Below are 27712 nucleotides of genomic sequence, written 5' to 3'. Positions count from 1 at the left end.
AATGCCAAAACTGTAGTCCAAGGTTGCATTTTGCAGGACCTTCAGAAGTCCTGGAGAACTATTGCTCATGATCACTTTCAAAGATGAATGGAAAGCCTGGCTGCTCAGCAGCAAAATGTAAAAAAACGAATGCCTCCACATTTACCTCTTTTGAATGTCCAAAATATGTGTATTTTGTTTCCTCATCCACAGAAAGAGAGGTCGATGCCGGCGTCAGTCCTGCCATCTCCATTCATCACCTGGGTAACGTGGGTGCCACCAAGAGCGAGAGAGCCGGCATCAGTAAACTGAAGAGCGACATGAAGATGGTAAGAAGCCGCGGCTGGAACGTTAAAGCTCAGAGGATTAGACACACCAGACTTTATTGTTTCAACACACTGTTAGAGACACGATTAAAGGTCAACTTTAACAAAGTGCGAATAGCGAACACGAAGAAGCTGGCAGCCGTTGAGGGAAACGAGGCGACTTAGGCAGGAGGTGGTCCTCTTTTTAACACTGCTGTGAACTGACTTTTGTGTTTTTACAGCTGGAACACAGGTTATCTCTGACGGACCCGAGTCAGGTGATGATTGGGATTTAAAGTGGGTGCTAATTCACCTGACGGGTGCTGATGGGGGGAGGGGAGAAAAAAGCATGAGCTGCACTGGAGATTTGTGGTTAAAATCTTGAAAATTGTTTGAAGATGGAGATTTTAATTTGAGCTCCCACTGGGTTCAGAATCGAGGAAACTCGACTTAATTCTCACCGCCGATTTAAGCGTCTTATCTGTTCAAACGGGTGGTCTCTGTCACTTCTTTATAACCTGGTCTTTGTGTTGCAGGCGGAACACAGGTTGTCCTTAACGGATCCATTTAAGGTGATGATCACACGAGGGAATGTTAACTGACAGAAAAAAAAAGTTATTATTTACGGTAAAAATTCAGGACATACCGATTGTGGTATCGCTAACAGATCGAACAGTAGAAGTCCGTAAACGGCTCTAAACTTGTCGACAACTGAGCTGACTTTCAGAGTAAGAAGAATATGTGCTTCGGCACAGTTTAGAGATCAAGAAGAGACTCCCGAAGCTTGCAATTTTTAATGCCCGAGAAGGAGAAAATGCACTAAGCTTGGCTTGAAATGTGTAGAAATGAAAGTATCCCGAATCAGAACAGGACATGGACGTTTCCATCGGTGCGTCTCGATCAAGAATATTTTCTGAATCTCAGTTTAATGATGCTGCTCGTTTTGTTTCGATCCAGGAGCCGAGCCTGTCTTTGACAGATCCAGCTGTCCAGGTGATGACGATGGGAGGAGGCAATTCAGCTGGCTGATATCAGTGATGCTGAGTGGGGAGATATTCATCCGTCGTTCGCTTTGCTGCGAAGTTGATGCTAGAGCTGGGTTACAATTTAAAATGTTGATTTTTGCTGTGGTGCGGGGAAATAACAGGTGGCCTGCGACAGAGCTGATCAGAATGATGGCGGTGACGGTGTTTAGGTCGACGTCAGTCGCGCCTTTTTGACCGACGCAGTGTCAGAGCTGTTTTGGAGCCGCTGCCCAATCTTAAACCAGTTCTTTGCCCCTTGACGGCAGGAAGTCTCTCTCAGCCATTAAACCGGTTCCAGTGCTGGTCTAGAACCAAGAACCGCTTCTCTGAAGGGACGGGGTTTATAGGATTATCATGACCAGTAAGACCGCAAAGACTTGACTTAGCTGCCATGTTTTTGAAAAGGAAAAAAAATCAGAACTAGGGTGAGCGTTTGTTTAAACAGGTGCACCTGTAAAGATGGGACCGGTATTTAAAAACTTCCTTTGAAGTAACTCCAAATGGGCATTAGCCCAGAACCAGCACCTGGCTTGAGTCTGTCAAAAAGGGATAAGACATTTGTATTGTTTTTTTTTTTGTTTGTTTTTTTTCTTCTTCATTTCAGCGAGATCAGTCGCTGATGGTGACTGTAACCTGGGGTGCTGATTACACCGAGATGTCTTTGGCTGCTCTATAACCTATAACTCTATATCACATCAGTACAGCTTTAATTTCTGCTCTTCATACGTTTGTCATCATAGCTGCAGCTAACCGTTGTTTCATTGCTAATGCGCTAATCGTTATATTGATTATACGATTGAAATCAACTGTTTCTAACTAAGTTAAGTCAAGTATCTCGGCACTAATCTGCCCATTTTAATCAGCCGTAATTAACGTCATCGAACTAAAAGCTGCAGTAAGCTAACGTACAGAATTTGAGCTGAAAGTTTTCTCATGTCATTTGAAACTAAATGGGCCCCAGCAGGCTGGCTCTTAATCTTGCTGAAGCACAAAGGTGAAGGGGGGGGCCAATTAATCCCCGACAAGCTTGGTCTCAAACACTGGGAATCAATCTGTTTATTTCGTTCTTTGCATAATAACTTCTATTTAATTCCTGCAGGTAATTTGCTCCGCTCCTGCTTCAGTTCCTACCGTCTCCTGCCACCGATTGGGGTTCATGCATGTTGTAACTCCACCGTCTTTTGGGCTGCTCGGACCCGTCGTTCAGTTCACTTTTACTTGACAGGCTCTTTCATTTTGACCCTCTTTTTTTTGTTTGTTTTTTCTTTCCCCTCTTTTTCTATTTGTGTTTCTTTGCTTCTCAGGGTGCTCCAGGTCAGTCAATGGACATAGAAAACAACGAATCTGGGGTAAAGATTTGCTTTCGTCTGACACTTTTTTTGACCCTCCTAATGGGGGCAGTTCCTGGACTTTTCTCTTTTTCTTCTCCTTTTAAAAGAGTGGGGATGGAGGAGTGAACGACACACACCACTAAACACTTCTTTATGTTATGAGCCACCGTCGATGCTTTCATTATGCTAACGTGTGCCATTGATTGGTTTGTGTATCCCAGAGATACATGTGCGTTTCCTTACTAATTCATGTGTTTCATAACTGCCTTTCGTATCCTGAGAAATTAACACTTCAGAGGGGGTGGGAGCGGACACCTGGAAGCATGAGTTAGCATAAGGACAAGCACCTAATGTCAGAATTTGTTACTAGTTTGTGGGGGTTGCATTGTGCTTCAAAAACAGATGGAGGGCACTGTTCCTCTAGACAAACAGCTGCAGTCACTCATCCTTTTATTTTTTTCATCCTCCCTGCTCAGAGGTACAGACTGCCATCTGTTGAGTCCCTCGGCATTCCGGACGGCATTCCGGCCACCAAGGATACCAAACACGGCCAGTGGTTGCGCAGGAGGCGGCTGGACGGAGCGCTCAACCGAGTGCCCGTCGGCTTCTATCAAAAAGTCTGGAAGATCCTGCAGAAGGTCTGAGGAAGACGCAAACACCAAGCATGTTCGACGTGTTCTCCAGAGTTGCAAAACGAAACTTGACCTGTTTTTCCCTCATTTGAACTCACATTTGATGTGAAATGAAACCGTAACACCCCCGATAGGTCTTTCAGTCATGTATAGAAAACATAGTCAGGCAGCACAGATGAGAACACAACATTTTTATGTGAATCACAGACTTATTTTAAATAGGAGGGTGACGTGTACAGTAAAAGACTGTAATAAATGCATTATGTTGCAGTGCCATGGCCTGTCCATAGAGGGATTTGTCCTTCCATCTTCAACCACCAGAGAGGTGAGAAATCCACTGGATTCGTGTTTTTTTTACATCCTGAATCTGCCCTGCTTTACAGTTATTTTTAGGGATGCAGCGATACCAATACCAATACTAGTATCGGGCCGATACTATTCTAATATACTCATACTCGTTAAAGTTAACCGATACCAATTCATTGCATGAAGACCGGAATCAGAGGGTGGCTTGTCATTTTTGTTGTATGCTTTTAGATTGGCGGAGAGGGGAGATGCGGAGCTAATCAGGAACAGTGTGGTTAGGCTAGTGAGACCAAAACCTGTCTTCCAATTCATTGCATTTTTTTCGTGGTAGAAGTATCGGCATCGGTACTCGGTATCGGGAAGGACTCAGATCCAAGTACCGGTATTGTATCGGTTTGAAAAAAAGTGGTATCGGTGCATCCCTAGTTATTTTAGCTCCTGAAATTATCATTCAATTTCCTTTTTTACATCCCTGGTTGCTTTAGATGCTGTTCGTAATATTTCATATGAATGTTTCTTTACTCGGAGAGAGTGATGGGTATCTACAGGCTATTATTATGCATTATGCAGTGTACATTATATGGTCTCAAGGTATATGAAAACTGTTTACGGTGGAAAAAGAAAATAAATGAGTTGAGTGATACTTTAAAGGGATAGTTCGCCTCTTTTGACATGAAGCTGTATGACATCCCATATTAGCAATATCATTTATGAACATTTTGTTACCCCCCGCTGCGTATTGTGAGCCGAGTTCCGGCCTCGTTTTAGCGTTGACGAAGGTAGTCCGGCTAGTTGGCTGGGGTTTAAAAGATAAAGCGTTTTTGCTTCTCAAAACAATATGTGTTCAAAAGAGTAATACATTTGCATCACAAAATCGTTCAACCAGAAAAAGTCAGACCTCACAATCGCTTGGCTATTTTCAATAGTAACAAACCTTAAAAAAAGCAATTCTGTAGACTTTCATTGAGGGACTTATCGCAGCGGGCAATCAGGAGCAAGTGTTTGCTTATGATACTATGGTCCTTGCTTAAACGATACTACATGCAGTAAATAAAGCATGCTTTTGTTTGTTTGTCTTTTCTCATCCTCCCTTTCTTTCACCTCCAGATGACCCCAGGAGAGATAAAGTTCTCCGTCCACGTGGAAACGGTTTTGAACAGAGTCCCGCAGCCTGAGTACAGACAGCTGCTGGTGGAGGCCATTTTGGTCCTCACCATGCTGGCCGACGTGGAGATCCCAACCATCGGCTCCATCATCCACGTGGAGAAGATCGTCCACCAGGCCAACGACATGTTCTACCAGGATCAGGTCAGCATCAGCAGCTCTAAACACCAGTGTCAACTTTATTAATGCCATTAACTCGGACGGATTTCTTCCTCCTGTCTCCTGCAGAAGGACCTGGGAGCCGAGGATCACATCCTGGAGAAGGACCCGTCCACCGGAGTGTGCAGGCTGCTGTACGACAGCGCCCCCAGTGGCCGCTTTGGGAGCATGACCTACCTCACCAAGGCGGTGGCGGTGTACGTGCAGGACTTCCTGCCCAGCGGGTCATGTGCTGTGCAGTGAGAGGATGCCGCAAGAAGATGAAAATCATGCAAGAGTTTTTATATTTAAGGAAGGATAAATGGAACAGTGTATTAGTGGGCATCTGCTTTTGATAGAGTGTGGTGTTGTTGCCCTTCTAAGGCTGCGTGAAAACAGTCATTTTTAGCTTTAACAACACTGACTGGCCTCTTTATTTTTCTTTCTTTTTTTCTGTTTTTTTATTTTAGTTTGTTACACATGTTCACTATGGAAAGTCCTCAGGGTCTTAATGTCGGCTCCTCTTCACCAGAACATAGTGTCGCCCACAGGGACGTTGGCCTCCATCCTCTAGTTGTTGCTCTGTCAACAATCACAAAAAAACCACCTAAAGACAGATTTTAAAGATGTTCTGATGGTGTAATCTGAATGAAAACTTCAAACATAACACAAATGTTTTGTCACCAACTTAAAAGTAATTTGTTTGAACCGCAAAATGCCGACTTTTCTTCAAAAATGACAGATTCATATCCGTCCTTTGCTCATTTGTGGGATATTTTTTTATAGGAGTCTATCATTTTATCGTCTAAATGGCCGTAATTTATTCCCCAGCTGCCACATAAAGGCCGATGTTTCCGGCCGAACAGCAGCTATTCTAATTCATACAGTTTTCCCTCAAAATCTTACCATCCTTGTGTTTTGCTCAGCTCTTTTTCATGCTAGTTTGCTTCATTACTGACTGAGCGACTCGGAACATTAAGTTTCAAAAGGATTTTTCTAACTAACTCCTAATTTATAGCCATATTTAGCACAACAGTAGCTAACCAACCATGACTCATCCGTGTGCCTCCAAACTGCAAAATGTATATAATGAAAAGAAAGATTAAAACGCATTGATGTGTTATCTCTTATTTATTTTGTAGTTCTTAACTGAAAATGAAAGAAAGCTAAAGTAGATGTAAGAAATGTCTTAAAAGAGAGCGCGTGTGTTTGGGAGAATTCTTGCTGCACTTAACTATAGGAAGGCTGTTTGTTGTTGTTTTTTTTGTTTTGTTTTTTTAATCGTTCGAAGGTAGCACATTGTGCAACCACGTGGACATGAAAACAGGGGAATTTTGTGTATTCAGGTGCCTTACTGTGTTCCTGCCATTGACTGAACTGTGACCTCGTATAATTTGCAGTAAGTTTGCGGTCATCGGTTGTTTTTACGGGATTTTGAAAGCATTTTTTCGCCCTGAACTGCTGGTTGTTTAAAGGCTCAGCGTCTGAGTACACTGTGAGAGAAGTGGGAATAAACTGTTGGAAAAGAACACGACTGATCGTACTTTTTTTTGTTTGTTTGTTTTAATGTACTGTAACCAGCTAGCATCAGTCATTTTGTGATATTTAAGCGCACTCCATGTTAACCACAAACAGTCGTGACAGAATAAAAGCGATTCGTAATCCTCTGAACAGTCTGGTTGTTGAAACTAAATCTGTAATAAAAGTTAAAAAAAAGAAATAACAAAAACTTTTTTAAAGAAAAAACTGTAGCTGTTCTAGTGGTTTTGAAGCTTCCAGAATTTGAAACCCGTACTTGCTGTCTTCTGGATGGATTTTGTCCGTTTTCTTCGTAAAGCAGTACAGACCGGTTAAAAGCATCCAGCATGTGGAGTGAGGCACATTCTCAGCATTTCATCTCTTGCAGACCACATTACCAGATGTGAGGTTGCATCGGCTGTTTGTTTTTAATATATTACATTTGTTGTCCTACTGTAGTTCATTGGTCAGGGACGTTGCTAGGCATACAGCTGTACAGGGGCCCAGGCCCCCAGCCAGAACACCACCACCAACACTGCCTTGCTGTATAAAGAAAATGAGCTTGTACTGGATGTATAAGAACATTTATTCAAATTTGTATGAACCTCAACAGATTTAACAGAGCTATAGGCTATCTAATGGCCCTGTCACACTGTTGCGTATGAGAGAAGCGTATGAGTTGCGTATGAAAATTAATAATATAATTTTCATACGCACGAAAAGTCCTTGAAAATAAAGAATTCTGCGTATACTCACCGTATTGAACCTATGAGTAGCGTATGAGTAGCTTATGGTCAGCGTATTGCCAGCGTATGAACAACGTATAACCAGCGTACTCTGCGTATGACTAGCGTATGAGTAGCATGTGAACTGCGCATGCCCAGCGTACGTTTCAATGCGCCTATATCAGCAGCCTTTCCACATTGCTCCATTATTGCAGTAGACGACGCGCTATCAACATCTCTCGAGACATTCATCTCAATCATGCCTCCCAAGAAGCAATCGTAGTTTGCCCGGGCCCTGGGCCGAGGAAAAGGTAAAAAAACACAAGAATCATTCTCACCCAAACCTGCTGAAATGCCTGATGCACCTGCGGCTGATGAGTTACATGCTTCTGAGCGATCAAGATCCCCAACTCCTCCTCCTGACCGCTCCCATGAATCGGCGGCAGACGGGCGGAGGCTATAAATACGCTAGCTGTACGGTACACCTTCATGCCAACATATGGCAACTTATGTCCAGCGTTCTCGACCTATCTGTAACGTACCTATATCGTACCTCTAGCGTATTCAGCGTATGCCAAGCGTATGCTTAGCGTATTAACCATACGCACAAAAGTTTTGAGCATGTTCAAAAATTTATTTCTGCCTCAGCGTATGCCAGCGTATGCCAACGTATGCCAGCGTGCTTGAAACGTATACAACCTATGCCTAACGTTCCCCTGGCGTATGTCAGCGTATACCAGCGTATGAGTGATAATTTTCATACGCTGGCATACGCTAGTGCCATACGCAACAGTGTGACAGGGCCATAAGCAAATAAAAACACTTTTGAGTTCAAGCCATTTAACTTTTCAATTCCTTCTCCTCCAATTATCTGTTACAGCAACACGAACAACAAAAAACGCTATTTACTCTCTGCATGCATTCCAGCTCGTATAACCTTTTCAGTCTTTAAAAATATCACCAAGTTTTCCTGTTTCAATTTCCTAATGCCTAAGATAGTTTGGTAAATAGGCTATAATAGGCAGAATAGGATATAGTCTCGCGTTTTTCGTATGCCATGGAACCAGACACTGTTTTAAGCCTAAATGCAAACGCTGTGTACTATTTGATGTAAGACATTACAGTGGCCTATAGGTCTGCGTGGGGCAACAGAGAAAACGAATCTCTCACCTCCCTCCACTTCATTCTCAGTTCTCCTTGTTGCTTCTCTGTCCTTGACTCTCTTCTGTAAGAATTTCCTTATGTCCATGACCACGGTGACGGCAATCCATCAATGTGTAGTGGTTCATATGGCCTACTACGCTTCGATTGGCAAAATGTGCGGGCTACTATCCGCTGATAAATATGAGGTGGGGGCTGCAGTATCTTGGCTTCCAACTGTGATTTCGTGATCCATTCGCTGAACATGCACAGATGCACCCAATGCCTGCAAATACAACCTCTTCACTCTTTGGTAGACCTATGCAGCATTGGCTAAAGTAGGTTTTGTGGTTGAAATAGGGAAAATTGTGCCTATGTTATTCTTCCTTGGCACATCAGTTGTAGCGTAGTCTGAAGGATGGGAATTTTTACAGGGGCACGTGCCCCGGTAAAAAGTGTCTGGTGACGTCCCTGGCATTGGTGCGGTCTTCTACCCCGGTGGGAGGACACAGTTCTGCTGGGCATTTTTTATTTATTTATTTTTTTTAAATTTCCCTCCTTATTTTGATTGCGTTTGTTCTATAAGAAGAAGAGTAGGTAGAGCGCTGCTAGTATCCCTCAAAATCAACTGGTGCTCTTGGAAGGTGCAATGTTCAACAAAAAGAGAGGAAAAAATATCGGCTCTAAGGCCTTCATCAGTGTGTGTGAAGGCCTTAGAGCCGATACGCGTTGGTGATTTTTAATGTACTAGCCCACCTAATAAAGATTGTTTTGGACTTTTTAAATCAACTGAAGTGCCTGGACCTAGGATTTTTTTCCTCTCTTTTTGTTGCATTTGTTCTATATTGTCTGTTCTTTCTGCCGTCTTTTCAGTTTATTTGTGCAGGGGCATGTAAGTACCGTGAGCCTCGTACTGCACTGCAACACAGTTAGAGTTCATTCCCTTTCACCACCCTTCATGAGGCTAAACAAACCACATAAAACACAGAAACTTTACGTAAAGTATGGCACAAGGCGTAAGATGTGCATAAAGAACAGCCCTAAATATGTGGATTTAAGGAAATTCCATGAAACAAAAAAGTGGCTCGTTATTTTACTGCTGTCGTGCGAGGCCACTTAAATGGCTTCGCTATTATGAAAAGTCATTTTACATTTATATGTGGATTAAATCACAAATGCTGGATTAGTATTACATAGAAGACATTTTGAATATATACTTTCTATAAAATTGTTAAGAGATTGATACAAATTTTAAATTGGACACTAAAATCACCTCCAAGTTTGCATTTTGTTGTATTTGAAGAGGGGAAATAGACGTTAACCACCATATAAATGAGTTAAACGTAAGGGCTGAAAGGCTCGTTTTCAACAACTGACCCTTTGTTGTTTAAAAAAAGGAAATAAACACACACGAACACAATGAATGCAATGAATTGTGGTAATTAATTTCGGATTCAACCAGCTTGTGTATTGTAGATGTTGTTCATTCTAAGAAAGCAAATTCGTCCCACTGTGTTTGGATGAATAATGGCACGAGGACTGCCTGACGAGCTGTCGTGAAGAATTCATTTGATTGACAACCAAGCCATATGTGCTTACCCAAACATAGATTCCTCAAAAGGCATGGACAGTGAGATCATGCAGCTCACCGGGGTCATTTAACTCTTCAACTCTGCACTCTACAGTTGCACGGCAGTTTTCAAGCTTTGGTCCACAGATTCCAGTGTGTTCCATGTGATTTTAGTTTGAACTAGGTAAAAGGTCAGACGGGAGTCGGGACAGAATGAAAGTCAGTTGGGATAACAGCTGAGCTGGGTTTAGAAAATTACACAATATCGCTGTATCTAACTGAATCCAGATTAAAAAGTCCACAGCCTACTTAAAGCAATAGGAATGATATGCAGATGGTTTTAATCTATATTTAAAAACCTAGACCTTGCTTCTTATCCACCTTCTTATGTATTAGACACCCTAATTGTTTATCTGCCCGATAGAAATATGCCGCTTTACAAGCTACTACAACAAATAGATTTCAAATAAAAAGGCTGCAGACAAGAAAATCAGCAGGAAACTAAAGGGTTTGCCCAGATGTGACAGCTAGGACCAAAAGAATTCCATGAAAACGGGACCACAGAGGCAGGTCGGTCCTCGTATCTCTGCAAAGTCAAAGGAACACGTTTCAGATCAGGGTAAACGACCCACTCTTTGGCTGTGCAAAATATTTCATGACAATCCATCACACGTTTATTGAGAATTTAGTCTGAAACTAAATACTTTTACCAACAATGCAGTCAGTTGATTAGAAACCCTATGAAGAAAACAAAGAGCAAGATGCAACACTGAAATCTGATTTCTTGGGAGATAATAAAGCATCGTCTTTCCCCTGATTAACCTCGAGGTGGAAAAAAATTCAATTCAACCAAAAAACCTAAATGTAACACGTTGAACTCTAAAACGTGGTCTTTCGTGTTCAAAGTTTAGCCATGTTGAATAAGCCGAAAATACTTGACCTGGGTTATGTACATTTGAAAGGCAAACAGACAGGGATAGACAGACGATGCACAGCCCTGAAAATATTGACTTCGGGCACCTCATTTGAACATGAGAACGTGCTCACACACCTAGTTTTACGTCTAGCAAATCAAACTTAAACTAAGACATTTAAAATGATCCACGTGGACAACATACCAGCTGCTTTGCAGCAGTCAGCAGAAAATGAACAAAAAGCCTGGTTTAGCTGTACTGTTCATTTGAAAAAGAATGCTGGTGGTGCACAAAGTGTAATCAGATGTTAAGTGAAATCTGGGAGAAAAGCACTTCACAGTTGATCTTATTTGTATAACAATAATCAGTCACATACTTCAGCACAGATTAAACAAGTTTACAAAAAAATTCTATAAAATTGTACACCATTTTTGTGGTGTGACCATTTTTGTGTATAGTAATAGCTAGTATTACTACTTAAATAATCAGAATGATGATAATAGATCTATTAATTTATTTGTTTATGCAGTGATTGGCCAATAGAAGAAACGGTGTAGCTGGGGCTACAGAAAATACAACTGGAAGTACAAATGAGAAAAGCTAAAATGCTTGTCCACTCTAGTGTGTGGTAAATGTGGAAATAGGGAACTTTAAATGGATAATAATCAAAAGTTACCAATATTACCATTAGCTTAGGGTATTGCTAAGTTAGTCTAATGAATATCTAATGTAAACATATACTTGGTGTAGGATAATGCTACGATAATGGGAATAATGTGAACAAAATTAGTTAGGGTATGCTAAGCTAACGTGAATGATGAACGTTTAAGGTCAATACATAATTACTTTAGAATAATGCCAAATTAACTGAATAATGTGAACATAATTAGCCTAGGGTGATGCTAAACTAGCATAAATTATGATTATTTAACATGAATATCATTAGCTTCGGGAAATGTGAAAATATTAACTTCGAAAAATACTAAGCTAACGTGGATGATAAGTATCCAAAGAGAATATAATTAGATCAAAGCAATGCTAAGCTAACGTCTGACTGTGTTTTTCTGGACTTTTTAAGCCAGTTTTTAAACTGTCAGAATCATTAATTTTTCATTTTCTCACTATTGTGATGCTTTTCCTTTTCCTGCTAGCTCTGTACTTTAATGGTATTTGTCATTTCAGCCACCAACTCACCAAATTTTGATAGTGTGACAGAAAACTAGCCACGGATATACCTTAAATTTTATGAAAAAAAGACATTTGTATTTGCACGACTTTCCGGCAGTGCAATATTATGAAGTGTGAAGTCAGTTTTGAGTTTTATCCCAGCTGTCATTGGACAAGAGGCAGGGTGCACCATTGATGAGTCGACATGTCCATCCCAGGGCCACATTGAGACAAAATGAGACAAATAAACCATCCACAGGGTGGTCTGTGGTGTAGTGGGTACAGCAGACGCCCCATGTACAAGAGGCTATAGGGCTCATGCTGCCGGCCCCGGTTCGAATCCCGCATCAGACGGCCCTTTGCTGCATGTTATTCCCCTCTCTCTGCCCCTTGCTTCCTGTCTCTCTTCACTGTCCTATATATGATAAAGGCATAGAAAGCTCCAAAAAAATAAATAAACCATCCACACTTGTACTCAGTTTAGAGTCACCAATTAAGCTGATATTTGCACGGTGGGAGAGTACCCGGAGAGAACCCACGTATACTTGGGGAGAACACACAGAAAGGCCAGGAACCCTCTAGGTGTGAGGCGATGGTCCTAACCACCACACTACTGTGCAGCCCAGGTAATATTCTAAGAGAGAAAAAAGAAATTATGTTTTGATGATATATCTATTAAAAAAAAAACTGAAAAAAATATGTATATCTATTTATAGAGATCTATAGATATCTCTCTCTCTCTCTATATATATATATATGTATTATTTGTCTTTATTCATAGACATTAAATGATGTCCATGAAAAGTTTTATACCTCTTGTCTTCCGAAAGCCTTCATTGCATCTTTTATTCTTAATGCTGAAATAAAACGGCCGCTGACACCTGCTTTGAACTGAAACTGACAAGAACAAGACGAGATGAGAAACTCAAGCAGACATGACAGCAGAGCAGAGGTTAAACACCCACACTGTGTATTTTGTGCTCTTTTGACAGAGATAGAACCTGCTTCTCGAATCCCACAAAGAAGCCATTAAACAATTGCAAGAAGGCAAATAGGATCCAGCACAGCTTACCTGCCGATTGCTCCCTCGAGTCTGAACCAAACTTCCACACAGAGCGGAATATGGCAGTGAGCTGGCCAGTACAGCTTGCATGAAGAACACTATGTGAAGGTTGAGGGAGCCAGATGACTTCTGCCCAGACTGGATAAGAAGCAGCCAAGTTTTACATCAGACCACAGGAGCACAAACATTACACAGTAAGTTACAAAGGAACAGTAAACACATTTAAAAACAAGATTGGTATGACACCAAATCTTGGGCCATGGTATTTCATTTCATGTGTCTGTTAAGTTAAAGGCTGTACTTGACACGTTTGAGTGGTCTTCACATTACGCCACCAGAAGTATGTAGACCGCATATTATTCTGTGAGCTGAGTGATTTACTAAATGTAGGAAGAGGAATGCAATGGGAGACATCAAAGGCCTACATTAGAGACCAGCTTATTCTGTTTGTCCCTAACATGAAAAGAGCTCAAATATCCCACATTGCAGATTTTTCAGGAAAAAAAAACGAAAACAATGTTGATGACAAATTCCCTTCCGACCCAGATCCCAACCTCTACAAAGAGCGCCTCAGGCTACAAGCAGACTTTGATCGTGCATCTTCAAAGAAAACACCAACTACAGTCAGTGAAATCTAAGCAGCGCTTCTTCAAATCTGGTGATGAAGCTGGAAACTTCATGGAGACCTCTGATATCCTCAGAGTGGATTGGTGTGTTGTTTTTGTAGTTTGGCAACAACTTAGCTGATGAGAACATGCACAGCCTCAACAGGTGACACAGGTGAACTCTCTCAGTGTATAACATACAGAAACTCACAGCCAATAGTTTAACAACGAGGGTGTAGAGATGCCCCTTCTCAGAGACACCATCCAGGATTACACCATTTGTTGCAAAGAAGGCCCACAATCCCTCTTCCTTTACTGTTACCTCTCTGTCTGTAGACGCTGTCTACCCATGTAGTCTTGAAGCTGAGTAGGAAGGTGTTAGAGTTGTCATCCATTTTATCCACCAGTGATCTCACACTCCCCATAGTAATCAATGGAAGAAATGGTTTCAACTTCCTCCTCCTTTTTCTCCATTTTCTTCCTTCTCTGCATCCAAGACATGACCTCTTCTACTCATCTAACCTTAGGACCTTATTCCAGGCATAGCTTGGGTACTGGAGAACTTTCCCGTTGGTCATGGCCACGCATTACAATTCAATTCAATTCAATTAATTTTTATTTATGTAGCGCCAAATACAACAAATGTCATCACAAGGCACTTAAATAATAAAGTTCAATTCATTGTAATCAGGTGCGAAAAAGCACCACAGGCCACACAGCATCCAAACAGCATAGAAAAACATTCAAATAAATCATTTGTCTTTTTTAATGCCTTACATCATTGTTAAATTGTTAAAACAGATATTCTCATAACATGCTGCATACCTACAATGTCTGTCAGGTTTTGCCTTTTTTGCAAAGGCCAATCGGAATGTCCATCCATCCATCCATCCATCCATCATCTTCCGCTGGTCCGGGGATCGGGTCGCGGGGGCAGCAGCTTGAGCAAAGAGACCCAGACGTCCCTGTCCAATCGGAATGTGTCCACTGAAATACATTTCCTTGAAAACTGTTCAGTATGATGTGAAAATATGCACAATTAGTCTCCATCAACACAAATACAAAGATGTTACTTCTGTCAATATGTTTTGTTTTCAGACCCAGTTGGATCGGAATACGACGGCACACGTAAACGGATGCTCTTCGTGGCTTCTGCACATTTCACGGAAGCAAGATGTGGGCAAAGCCGTTTTTGATTGTTTGTTTTTGTCATTTTCTGTAAATGTTCTTCACAGGACTATTCAGTATTTCCAATGTCCAGATTTCTTTGCTGGAAAATCATGAATGCAAACAGGATAGATGACACCTCGTTTTATTTCAACAAAAATATAAGCTGTGACGGTCCAATTCTTCAGCATCCACTCTGCGGACAGGAAGGGTCTCCCTGCAAGAAGTGGAAACATTCTTCAGGAGTTATTCCTCTTAAATCAACAGGACTTTAACTACTCACACACTTGGCTCAGTTTTGTTCTTGTGAAAGACTGAACATTTGAATGCTCACAGCTGTTTGGCTTTGGAAGACAGGCAGCAGCTTCAGTCCCTTGAGTAAAAAAAATGCTAAGCAGATGAGTCAAGAGTGTGTTCTCTGGGTTGTGCAGTTTCGGAAAGCGTCGACTAATCTTTACGTTGCTGCAGTTGTCAAATATATGTAATGTAGGTTTTACGGTGTTTGATTAAGCCGAACTGAAATTAAAATGTCACGAACGTTTAACACGAACATCCACCAGAGTTCTGCTGAGCAAGCTGCTATTCATACATGCTCAGTCAGTGGTTGACCTGCTTTTATGATGACCCTCCCATACAGTTATATATTTTTTATTGATATAATAGAAAGCAAAACAATAAAATAAACGTCGCTGCAGGCAGTTTTGCATTAGACACTGCTGTTCCAGGGTCTGGGGATTCCCATGTGGTACTGTGGGAAATTGAAAAGACCAGAAAGATGCGATTTTCCACAGAATATACACGCTCGATACGTGCTGTTTATTCAAGCTCCAGAACAGGTAAAACACATTCCAAAATGGCTGACGAAAACCAAACACCAAACGTCATCAAACATTGCGGCCACTTGAAGGGGCCAAGACCGCTAAGTATCACAAGTATAGAATGTGAAATATGCTGCTTATGAAGATGTTGGTGAATTATGTACATTACAGTCACAACAGTAGCCTCAATTCAGATTGTTCTCCATTAATTGCTGAAGCTGTGGACTGTGCCGCCAGCTGAACAGCAACCCTTCCAGTGAAATCCAGGGTTAGCAATCTCATAATCTCAACAGGCTAATTTAGATAAAAAAGGTGAAAATTCAAGAGGTGGTCCGTGGCGTAGTGGGTTAGGCAGCCGCCCCATGTACAGAGGCTACAGTCCTCGCTGCAGCTGGCCCCGTTTGGAGTCCCGCATCGGACGGCCCTTTGCTGCATGTCACTCCCCCTCTCTCTGCCCCTGCTTCCTGTCTCTCTTCAACTATCCTATCCATTAAAGGCATAAAAGCCCCAAAAAATTATTTTAAAAAGATGAAAATTCATGTCAGTTCTGGCATGTTTGCAGTAGTGAGCCAAGCTTTGGCCAGCAGGCCAGAGTACGGCCTCAGCAAGAGAACATTGTCTAACTTTAAGACACTTTTCAGCTTCTTTTAAAAACTCTTTGGTTAGGTTTAGACAACAAAACCACAAAGTTAGTGTTTGGAAACTCTCTCAGTTTGGTGTAAAATATGGCCTCTCAGAAACCTGAATACTTGTCGCTGTAGCTGTTTTCACACTTGCACTGCATTCCTGAGGTGTTCCTGAAGGGTGGCAAGAATCAACGCAGATGTCGGCAGCATTAAGGTTGGATAAAATCTTTACACTGTCTTTCAGTCAGTCACAGAATAGATTTTAAAAGCCTGCTGATGGTTTACAAATCCCAGAACGGTTTAGGCCCAAAATACATCTGTGATCTGTTCAGAGAATATAAACCCAGCAGAGCTCTTAGATCCAAGGACTCAGGTCAGCTGGTCCAGTCCAGAGTCCAGACTAAACATGGAGAAGCAGCATTTAGCTGTTATGCTGCAAACAAGTGGAACAAACTGCCAGTGGAGATTAAACTTTCACCAAATGTAGATATTTTTAAAATCCAGATTAAGAACATTTCTTTTCTCATGTCTCTATGCATGAAATCTGCACGTTATCCTTTAATTTATCTGGACTGTTGCTTGTTTTTAAATTCATTTAAATGATTTTAATTGTTTCTCTTTATATTCTTTTATGTATTTTCAATGCTTCTTCCACTCCCCGCTGCAATGCTTTTATTTTATGTAAAGCACTTTGAATGGTTTTGTACATGAAATGTGCTGTAAAAATAAATTTGATTTGATTTGATGCCTTGCAGTAATTTTCCAAACTGTTCTCAAGTGAAATCTGTGGAAGAAAGGTTGAATGAAACCATGTGTGGATGGAGCTGCTGCTTCTCACTCTTTTCTGCTGAAACGTGTGTTGCTTTTCACTCGCTCACTGATTTTGCGGCTACACTAAAACAAATGTAGTATTTATATAAATGCAGAAAGCAGCCATCCCTCTTCACTTGCAGCATATATACTTTTTACGATCTTGTTCTTCCAAAAAGTAGCCAACACCCAAAGAGGAGCTTTAGAGAGTCCTTCAAGAAACTATTGACTATTTAAAGAAAAGATAAGAAAGTTTGTCTGAGAGGGTTCAGGCTTTGTTGAAGAAAAAGTTTAAACTCTTATTTTGACTTTTATTTTGTGTTAATATTTACGTTTGCACATGCTTTTATAAATCACTGCATCTATTTCCAGTATGTGGATAAGAAGGAAATGAAGGCTAGCTCAAGACTTTTGCAGAGAACTGTCTGTATCCGTAGCTTAGAAACACAGAGGTGGCACTTATCCACATTTTCTAGCGACATAAATGGCAACATTTTGCTCTGGTGACTGGCTGAAATGGCAGGGTTTTTTTTGCAAAAGAATGAAAGGAAAGAAGAAAAAAACACCTTTCAGCTATATCATATGGTCTAACAAACTCTGAAATGATAAACCTTATCCTCACTAAACTTTGATCTTCTGGGGAAAAAAATAGTTCCCAGTAGAAAATTATTTAATTTGTTGAGTAATGTTTTGCTAAAAACTTCAGTTCCCGGCAGTTTTGGGAAATATGGGAGCCTTAAGCTAACGAAGGATTACTGTAAACACAATGTGCTCACTGTGCTCAGGAAAAATCCCAAGATATTATTAACACATGTTGTTTCAATCTTACAATTGGAATGAAAAGGACTTTTTAGCCTTGGATTTACATGTGCATAATGTCCACATCATGTCTCTGAGGTGTAAGGGAAGTAGGAGATCATGGTGTGTGATGATGTCATCGACCGATAATCATAAAACCAGAATTAAAAGTTAATCAACAGACACTTTTTTCTTTTTTTCCAATGCTTTTATTCCACTTTTTCTTCATCCCTCTACATGTAGGTAACACAGTACAGTAACCAATCGACAGTACAAAGATAATTTGGGTTTTTGAAAGTGCAATCCAACTCGAGCATTTTTTCTCAGACACGCTGAGTGTACAAAGTATCAGCAACCACCTGCCTTGTGCGTGAAGTAAACTCTGCAGGTGAGTCGGAGCTGATTTTAAGAGCGCCTTGCAAATTCAGGACAAAGATGTGCAAATAGAAAAAAAAAAAAGGTTTTTACAGCTCATTGTTAACAATCCGTTCCTCATTGTACACTCGGTCCAAGTTCCAACTGGGAAAGATGACAAAACTAGTCAGGGTTATGTTCTAATGCAAAACTAACAAAAAAAAATAAAGAGAACTAAACAAAATGGGAACATTTTGACACTTAAACAGAAGTTGAAATAAATAGAATAGAAATATTTGAGAGACCATGCAGTGCATTCAATCAATATGCATGCATTAATGATATTTTGAATAATCTAATGTATGTATGCAATAATGTGAATCCCATTCAAGCTAAATCATGTGTATGAAATGTTGAGACCTTCTATTCAAAGACAACAGTAAAGTGATAACTTATCAGCTCAACATAAATATGTGGGACAATTTAAAGGTCGGGTGCCCTTAAGTGTCTCCCATGTGCTTTGCTCCCTGTTCTTTCCATCACATGGTTCATTCTCATATCACTATCAACAAAGCTGAACTGTAAATAAAACCCCTGTTATCAGGCTGTTTGAATATCAGGCTCCATTACCTTATTTGTGGAATTAAGTTCAAGGCTGCGGGTAACCTGCAAAACTCAGCCTCTGAGATTAAAAATGCTTACTTTTCACACTAAACTGGGCTGAAAGCAGTTTGTAGCAGCCAAAATGCAAGCACATTTGGTTGTTTGCACCCATTTTATGGTAGTTAACATGCTGTATAAATGTATAAAATTATGTAGTCAAATCGATATCATATTGGCAGTCATAAATAAAAATTCAGATGGAAAAAAAAAGTATTAAAAAGAAAAATGGGGACATGTACAAATCCCATTTACCAGAACCCATCAGTATCATGGTTGTACACTCATGTAAACAGATTGGTTGAGCCTTTGGACAATCTTAATATTTCGCCGGCTCTGTCGAGGACCCTCGGTTTGTCGAGCAGTGTCCCGCCCTGAAGACAACACAAGAAGAAGAGTTCAGGTGAAGATTTGTTGGAATTTGTACGGTGATCAGCTTGTCCGTTGGAACAGATAAGAATAGTGCAATATGAAGCATGATGTGGAGTTTTTCAGCAGGCAAAAAAAAAAAACAACAGTTCAGGACATAATATTTCTGAAAATATGTGAATAGTTAAAGAATAACGATAACGCATGTCAACACAGCTAATCACACAATAATTCAAATCGTCTTGGTATCATGAAATCGAGGAATTAGCTCAGACATTTTGCCTTTCATTAAAGCTGCAGTCTGCAGGATTTGTTGTTGTCATACGTAAAGTCCTAATTTTTGGCATTTTAAGAGTTTACATGATCTGTCAGAACGCTTGAAGTTGAAAACGGTGACCTCCGTAGTCGCAAAATGCAAGAAATGCTTGTTTTTTAACCGAAAAATAAAAAGTTATTCAACTTCCTGTCCCGCCCCTTCAAAACACATGACAACTCGTGCACGTAGACGTGCACACCAGATGCGCTTACACGACTCCTCATTCATCAACTCACCTGTCATTTGCGATCATGGAAGACACAGTAAGTAGACTAGCCCGTAATGAAGTTCAATAGTCTAGATAAATAAGCGTGGGGACGAGCCTACCTTGTATCGCGCGTGCACAATCGGTGATTGACAGGCAGCAGAGCCCAGCTCGTAAACCTGATTGGTTACCTTTTACCGGTCCGGTCTGCAATTTTGTAAACAAACCTGCTGGCTTTGGAGGGACCTAGCGGGACATATAGGGGACCTAGAGAACAATTTTTTTTTTTTTGTATTGGGGTATTTAATGTACTACTTTCAGAATCCCTGGACAGTTCCCGGCATTATGCTTGAAAAAGAGTTGCAGACTGCAGCTTTAATACACATATTTTGTGTGTGTGTGTGTGTGTGTGTGTGTGTGTGTGTGTGTGTTTGTTTGCTTTTGTACATTATGGGGACAACAATCTGACACCACACCAGCTTTTGGGAACATTTCTTAAATACGGGGACAGTCGTTTTGCCCTCAAGAGCACAAAGTGAATTTTATGGTTAGGTTTAGGATTTAGGTTGGGGTTAGGCTTTTAGCTGTGATGGTACATTTCCTTTTCACTGAGATTTGTTTTTCCTTCATCGTAAGATTAAGATGAATTAAGTAAAGCTTGCACACCACTTCAGCTCTGAAACAGAATTTGTAAGCTAGTATGCTTTCTAGCTAATTCTGCTAACAATACATGAGACATTTAGCAACTGTTTCCACTTTAAGTACGTGTTGTTGGGGCATTTTACCAAGTTATTGACAGGAAGTCGAGACGTAGCATACAGAACACGATCCAACCAGCGGGGAATTGAACTAGGGACTAAATAGCCTACATTGTAGTGCATGTCATATGTACACCAAACACTTGGCTATCAGGTCAACCTCCATTTTTTGAACAGCTGAAGACTTTCAAGACTTCATCTTTAGATATTTGCCACTAGAGACTTTTTAACCCCACAAACTGTAGAATGTAGGGTGCATATTCTTTTAGATTTACTTAATCTAGTCAGTCAGTGACAGCAAGTCGGGGTTTAGCAATGCTACACATATTTTCTACACATTTTACCTGCAGAATCCCGTGGAACACTCAATGTTGTTTTGGCAGAACGCTCCAGATGGTTTGCTGCTGATGATCCTCCACAGAGGGGTCATCCGAGCTGTTCTTCTCGGCGCGTGCACAGTGTGTTCTCCCCTTGAATCTGCGTTCTGGTCGGAACCGGACTCAGCCCGAGAGAGCAGTGGACCTGCCCAGACCTGGGTTAAAACACATAGGCAAAAATGTTCAGAGAAATATGCAACACTGCACGATAGCCATTCATTCTCAGACAGCGATCTATAAGAAGCAAGGTACAGAGAGCCAGCAGTGGCTTTTCTTTCCACATCTGATGGTGCTCATCAGATAGTAAGTTGGACTTTACCAGAAATTCTATCTTCTGTCTTTAAACATAAAAAGGTTCTTTGAATAATCCATCCGTGATGACTGATCAAGACAGTCTACTCACCTGTTGAGCGAGCATTAACAGCACAATGGACATTGCCATTGCTGCCTTCCTTTGGACGAAGAAGCGTTTCTCTTGCATCTTTTCGCAGCTCTCTGGTTGCAGAAGTCGATGACTTTCTTTTCTTATTTCTTTCTTTTCTCAAAAGTTGGTCTCGTCCAGGTCGACTTCCCTTTATCGCCAACACTCTGTTGAGCACTCAACCAGACAGTCCAGGTGTTGAATTTGGAGCTCTTGTGAAGTCAGTTTCACTCTGGCTTTTTTTTTTCTATTAGTCACAGATTCGATGAAAGTCTTTTAGGATCAGCCTGACTCAGCAATGTCAAGAGGGCTGGGTTCTCCTTTATATAGTGAGGCTGTGATCCCAGGAGAGGCAGAGCACGAGGGAGGGACAAAGTCACAGAGTTACAGTTCTCGCTGTGTAGTCCACCCCCCCCCCCCCCCCCCCTCGCTCCGTCTTTATCTCTTATTCAACTCAAATTAGATGAGCTGTGTCTGCAGAATGTTGTCATTTTCATAAAGCAGGCCATGAAACATGTTAATCTGAATGTGGTGAGCCACACTCGCTTTCTTCATTCTGTACAACATGAGATGGACCAGACAACACGCACGTGATAGTAAGGCAAAAAAGTACAAGGGTTAGAGGGCAAAGGGCTCTTCTCACACCATACATAAGCGTACACTTTTTTTCAATACTGTGGTGCCCTTTGAACATGAGAATATCTACAGCATCTAGGCTCTGCTGCATGTCAAATAAATTCTCTTTTCCATTGCAACTTTTGCAATCCCATTCACAGATCATATACGCAGCAGGGGCATTTGGTCTTAGTTTTTTAGAAGGCCCATGTGATCTCGGCATGCGACTGGTATGCGTGCGTTATGTGTGCTTCGTATGTTTGAGGATTAGGACATAAGAAGACCAGCCTGAGCTCACTGGTGTTTGTTTTGGGATTGCGTAGGAATTTTTCTAATTTTAAAGAAAGCCCTGGGTCGTGGGTAGTAAAGTCCAAAAATAGACCTCTTTTGCATACATGCCTTTAAGAGATCAATTAAAATACTTAAAGATCTGTTCAACTTTTATGGCTTTGGCTTAAAAAAATAGCAATTTAGATGTGTTGTGGGCCAACTACAACAAATGCTTCTAAGTGATTCCCCAACAAAAAGTGCACTTGTACACTTGCAATGGCCACAAAGCCATTTACCTGGAGGCCCCAAACCATTGATTCAGAGCTCAACTGTGTTATATAATCTAGCTGGGGTTTTTTTACCCACATTTTGAGCAATAAAACAACTGACTGAAGATAGACAAGTTTTTTAGGACAAAGTTTGAAGAAAAAAAAGTAAAGAAATTGTGCAAAAAAAATCTTCGCTTAAAGGGATAGTTCGCCTCTTTTGACATGAAGCTGTATGAGATCCCATACTAGCAATATCATTTATGAACATTTTCTTACCCCCCGCTGCGTCCTGTGAGGCAAGTTCCAGCCTCGTTTTGGCGTTGATGAAGGTAGTCCGGCTAGTTGGCTGGGGCCACAAAAATAAAGCGTTTTGCTTCTCAAAACAATATGTGTTCAAAAGAGTAATACATTTGCATCACAAAATTGTTCATCCAGAAAAAGTCAGACCTCACAATAGCTTGGCGCTATTTTCTCTCCCTTCATATCACTGCATTCTGCCACCTGCCGATAGCCGCACCTGTTACAATGTTTACTGCTCGGAAGCAGGGGACTGCTCGGTCTGCTCTTCGGTCTGCACGGTTTACACAGCACGCAGTGATACGAAGGGAGAGAAAATAGCGCCAAGCGATTGTGAGGTCTGACATATTGTTTTGAGAAGCAAAACCCTTTATTTTTGTGGCCCCAGCCAACTAGCCGGACTACCTTCGTCAAGGCCAAAACGAGGCTGGAACTCGGCTCACAGGGCGCCGCAGGGGGTAAGTCAATGTTCATGAACGATATTGCTAGTATGGGATGTCATACAGCTTCATGTCAAAAGAGGCGAACTATCCCTTTAAAGTATCACTCAACTCATTTATTTTCTTTTTCCACTGTAAACAGTTTTCATTTACCTTGAGACCATATGATGTACACTGCATAATGCATAATAATCTATCTAAATCTATCCCTTTAAGGTGGAAAACCTGGCAAGTTGAGAAAAGGGTCAGCGCAGTGGGGACGGGTTAAGAAAATCAATGATGATATGCAGAAATGACATGAAATGCCAGGAGAAGTAGATGTCTCTGACCGCAGTTGGTGGTCAACTAATCTATACTTGAGAAAATAATTACGTCTGCCATGTTTGATTCGGTGTAATACACAAAGCTGACATAAGGGTATCTTGCAGGGCAGCTTGGGTTTTGTTTGATTTGCAAGATCACGAGCCATCTCGCCAGGTGCGAAGCTCTCTGTTTTAGGGAAAAAAAGGTATATCGGTGTTCTGTAGTTGTAGCGACGTTCGTGTTTTTGAGGTGTACCGGCAACCAACAGTGGCTGTTTCTATCCGCTGACTGGTTCTGCACATAACACACGTTTCAACTGATTGACTGTGGCATGTTTGTGGCTTTCACAGGCAGATGCTTAATCCAACCACATGTGAAGTTATACTTTTTTTTAAAGTGCCTCCCCTTTCCCAAACGGTTTCAACTGAGGACTTCCCAAGTGGTGCTGCGGAAGAAACTATTTCCCGCATCATGTTTGTCATATGGTACTATAGTGTGATCTCTGTTTCTGTTCTACTGTCTTTGAAGTAAAGACCTTAAACTAACTGGGCACGTATGATGTCATGCTATGTTTGCTGTGCCTTCATTCTGCAGTTTATTTGAAGAAGATTGTGTTGTCCTCTGGACGTGTCTCCATCTCACTGGAATTCACACTCATTTGAGGCCGTGGGGGTTTGATTCCAGAGTGTGAATTGAGTCCTTATTCCTTGGACTTGGTTGATGATGAATGATTATGTTCTATATCAACCTGACGGTTCATCAGAACTTATGCACGTACGTATGCATGTGCTGTTGTGGGTATTTGTACCTATTATTGGGCTAAATACCGCGGAGAAAGTGATTGGTGAAGGAGTGGCTGTGGAGTTTATGACCAGAACTGGGAAACTGAGAAAACTATGAGTGAGAAGATTGAAACTCGAACCTAAACTGATCAGAGGCAAAGACGAGACTTTGACTGGACCATTGCAACACCTCGATTCTGTTCTTTTTCAGACTTTCCATTTTAAATTAGTTGCTGTGGGATCATCGTCCGGTTGCATGGCCCCATATCAGCCAAAGCTTCAGCTTTTGCACAGATGACCTCACTTTTGACTCTAGAATACTTGAGTATACAGTGGAGTTCAAAGTCGACTCAGTGACTGCAAGGTGTCCAGGTCCTTTGGCTGTAAAACAAAACCTCACTTGACAGTTAGCACGAGGTGTTTGTGCTGATATGGTGTGTTTGTTTTTGTTCCAAACGTGGCACCGTCTGTTAATTTAGGCTACTTATTTTTTTCTAAGTAAATAAAGACAGGGTTGTGTTGGTCGGTGGAGTAGTGGGTTAAGCAGGCGCCCCATGTACAGAGGCTACAGTCCTCGCTGCAGCTGGCCCTAGTTTGAGTCCCACATTGGACGGCCCTTAGCTGCATGTCATTCCCCCTCTCTCTGCCCCCCGCTTCCTGTCTCTCTTCAACTGTCCTATCCATTAAAAGCATAAAAGCCCAAAAAAATGATTATATAAAAAAAAAAAAAATGAAGACAGGGTGTAACATTTGTTGCTTTTTTTTGTTTAACTGTGGTGGTATTTACAGAATTTAAGACCTCGTAAGAGCTATCGGATTTTTTTTTATTTTCTTCCGATTAAAAAAAAAACTACAACTTAAAGGTGGTTTACCATCTAATGTCCTCATAACTTCAGTTCTTTGATTATGCGCACAACCCAAGTTGATAAATGTCACGCAAACAACTGATTTTTTCTCAAATTACTGCAAAAAAAGGGTGTTTACGATCATAAAACTGAACAAAACACAGTGCCTATCCCACACGCAATGGGCAGAGTAAACTGCAACACTGTACATTGCAGTATGAGGTGTAGTCGTAGTTTTCTATACATTACGGCTGAGGGAACAAAGATATGCGGTACACCACAGCGTGGCAGATTTAAAATAGATGCATTGATCAGACTTCATCTGCAAACACGTGGCTCCAAAAAAAGATGATGGCACAGATTATCCGCTGCAACTCAAAGCTTCAAACTATTCATTTCCCCATTTTTGACTTCAGTCCAATCCAGTGCAAACTGGTGAATCGTGACACATTGCCAAACACACTGTTTGCTAAATCACAGCAACAGCACTGTTTGCATTGTATATATCCCAACCTTTGTGCTGGTCTAGTCTAATTTGAGTGACTTTTGTTAGGTTTTAAAAAAGCAATTTAGGCCAGCCTTGGAGGGAATTTTGTTTTCCAAAGGGTTTTTACTTTAAAGACACATCACAGCGGCGGTAGGTTTAATTTTTTTTTTACTGAACTATGAGAACATTGGAGGGCACAGAAGGAGCGCAGGATCATGATGGAAAATGTCTCTGCTAATTCCGGGACATTTTGTTCATCCCTGAAAGTGTAACCGTGGACTCTGACAGGAATCCCGAGCCACACAAACACAGAACATGTGCATCGTGGTTTATCGCCAAGCGTGACTCATCGGGGGTGAGCCTGACAAGCTGCGTGGAGTGAGGGCTTCAGAGAAAAGGAACAAAGACAACTTTTCCATATTCCCTCTGTAGCTGCAAGATGTTGGTCCGCTGTGAATAGTTTAAATATTCAGCAGCAATTTTTTAAATGGTGCATTTTCAAATATCCTCTATTTTATATCCATGTAATCTCTAAAGTGTCACACAAAGTCTGAGTTTATGAGAGAGCAGTTTGCAGTGTTAATCAACCTTGTAGGCTAACTGGTGTAATTGCTCCAGTTTTCCCTCCACAGTCCACTGCCCTTTGGTGAGAAAACTGCCTGGCAGCGCTGCGATATTTGAACTTTGGACATTGGTTGAATTCCCTTGGGCAAACGGACCAAAGGATAGCTGCAGACATGACCTCATCTGACCAGTTTTCAGTCCATGTCCGAACTTTGCAGGCTGGTGTTCATAGGAGTGGGGTACTCAGAATCTCCCCCAAATGTGGAGCGGCCTTGAGTCAAAGCCAATAATTCTGATAGTTGGTGTGGTGACAGTTCAGCGGCAGCACCTCTTATCGCTTACCTTTCCGATAAAAAGTATGAAGTAATCAAAAATCCGATAGCATAAACCAGAACATATAGTTTTCCTGTATTTCCATGAGGGACGTTCCTGAACTCACGTTTCTAAACGGCATCGTATACTTTGATTTTGACTTTAATTTTTCAGTTTTGATCAAAGCAAGAACTGGAAGGGTCTTTTTCGCAGTGATGCTAAGTAAAGTACTTATGACCTGCAGTGGAGAGCAGTCAGAGTTTGGAGAGTCATGGAGGTATTCTGATAGGGGAACCAAGCCAACTGATCAGCCACAGTTCATGCAACCACTTGTTGCACTATAGACATTTCTAAACTATTTGGAGTCCACTATTCTACAGTAAGAATGCGCAATACATTAAAGACAGTGGCCAACCTTTCCAAGAGCAGACGTCTCAACAGGTTCATCCCAAGGTCAGACCTGCTCAGAGAAACTACAAAGACCCCAAGAGCTACATCTAAAGGTTTACCTTTAGCATGTTAAATGTTAACATTTATGACAGTATGTCTTGAAAAAGGCTGAACAAATATGGCTGGAGAAGAAAGCCTCTTCTCTCTAAAAAGAACACGGCGGCATGACTTAGTTTTGCAAAGTTGCATCTGAGCAAACCCTGAGAGTTCTCCAACAGTGTCCTTCGGGCATACGAGACCAAATTGGCATCGCAGAACAACAGGTTTGGAGAAAACCAAACACAGCGTATCAGCACAGACATCTTTATAGCAGCTCTCAAGCACGGTGGTGGAGGGGTTATGATGTAGCCTTGTTTTGCAGCCACAAGGCAGGACTGATGGACCTTTGTTGGGCGTCTGTGTACTTAGTATAAGTGCAGAGGCCACTGATGTTCCTCTGAGCTGATGAACATAAGTGATCCCAGAGCTGGCACTGCTCTCGTCAGTGATGCTGTCCACATTCAGCTGATGCCACGCCACCAGCCCGCTGTGTGGAAGCACACGCTGAGTCCCCTGCTTATGGCTTTTGTATTTTATCAAAGGGGACCAGCATTTCCCAATCACATCAGCACATCTACAGCAAAAAAAAATGGAATAAAAAGAATCAAGGTGTTACAATGGCTCAGTCGTATAACTGAACATAGTTAAAATGCCATGTCAGTATTACAGTCAATAGACATGTACACGAATCCATGGCTTAAACAATTAGCTTAATTATCTATGTTCTTAAATACTAGAATATTAGCATTAATTTCAGTTTGAAGTGAAGACAACTAAT

The 27712-nt window shown here is 41.3% G+C and overlaps 3 protein-coding genes across 8 annotated transcripts in view; 1 reads left to right on the top strand and 2 right to left on the bottom strand.

Annotated features, from left to right (window-relative positions):
- The window catches only part of phka1a (phosphorylase kinase, alpha 1a (muscle)), a 35747-nt gene extending 29196 nt beyond the window's left edge, over positions 1–6551 (top strand). For 2 of the 5 annotated variants that reach the window (XM_075451763.1, XM_075451766.1), the window contains exons 26-33: positions 193–308; positions 821–856; positions 1242–1277; positions 2614–2658; positions 3117–3278; positions 3544–3597; positions 4686–4886; positions 4971–6551. In XM_075451763.1, the coding sequence (XP_075307878.1) occupies positions 193–308; positions 821–856; positions 1242–1277; positions 2614–2658; positions 3117–3278; positions 3544–3597; positions 4686–4886; positions 4971–5144 (824 nt within the window). In that variant the 3' untranslated portion in view covers positions 5145–6551. The remainder of the gene's footprint in view (positions 1–192; positions 309–820; positions 857–1241; positions 1278–2613; positions 2659–3116; positions 3279–3543; positions 3598–4685; positions 4887–4970) is intronic. The other 3 variants (XM_075451764.1, XM_075451765.1, XM_075451767.1) reach the window with 3 other exon arrangements.
- rps4x (ribosomal protein S4 X-linked) overlaps positions 1–27712 on the bottom strand; it is a 346107-nt gene that overhangs the window by 118481 nt on the left and 199914 nt on the right. The gene's annotated exons all lie outside the window — the stretch shown is intronic.
- leap2 (liver-expressed antimicrobial peptide 2) lies at positions 18039–21496 on the bottom strand. The gene is made up of 3 exons (XM_075451005.1): positions 21244–21496; positions 20808–20995; positions 18039–19189 (listed from the first exon to the last, which is right to left on the bottom strand). The coding sequence occupies exons 1-3, from the start codon at positions 21319–21321 to the stop codon at positions 19135–19137; spliced, it is 321 nt and encodes a 106-aa protein (XP_075307120.1). The 5' UTR covers positions 21322–21496; the 3' UTR covers positions 18039–19134.

The sequence above is a fragment of the Odontesthes bonariensis genome, chromosome 19, assembly GCF_027942865.1.
Source record: "Odontesthes bonariensis isolate fOdoBon6 chromosome 19, fOdoBon6.hap1, whole genome shotgun sequence".
Taxonomy (NCBI): domain Eukaryota; kingdom Metazoa; phylum Chordata; class Actinopteri; order Atheriniformes; family Atherinopsidae; genus Odontesthes; species Odontesthes bonariensis.
The sequence above is the reverse complement of the archived record's forward strand: the minus strand, read 5'-3'. Positions and strand labels throughout refer to the sequence as shown.

What these genes read in the sequence shown, in the direction of transcription:
- leap2 (XM_075451005.1), bottom strand. Translation starts at nt 21,321, where the DNA reads ATGCAAGAGAAACGCTTCTTCGTCCAAAGGAAGGCAGCAATGGCAATG. An exon ending in TGTTAATGCTCGCTCAACAG is followed by an intron (nt 20,996 to 21,243) that starts GTGAGTAGACTG and finishes GTTTTAACCCAG; the next exon opens with GTCTGGGCAGGTCCACTGCT. An exon ending in TGTTCCACGGGATTCTGCAG is followed by an intron (nt 19,190 to 20,807) that starts GTAAAATGTGTA and finishes TGTTGTCTTCAG; the next exon opens with GGCGGGACACTGCTCGACAA.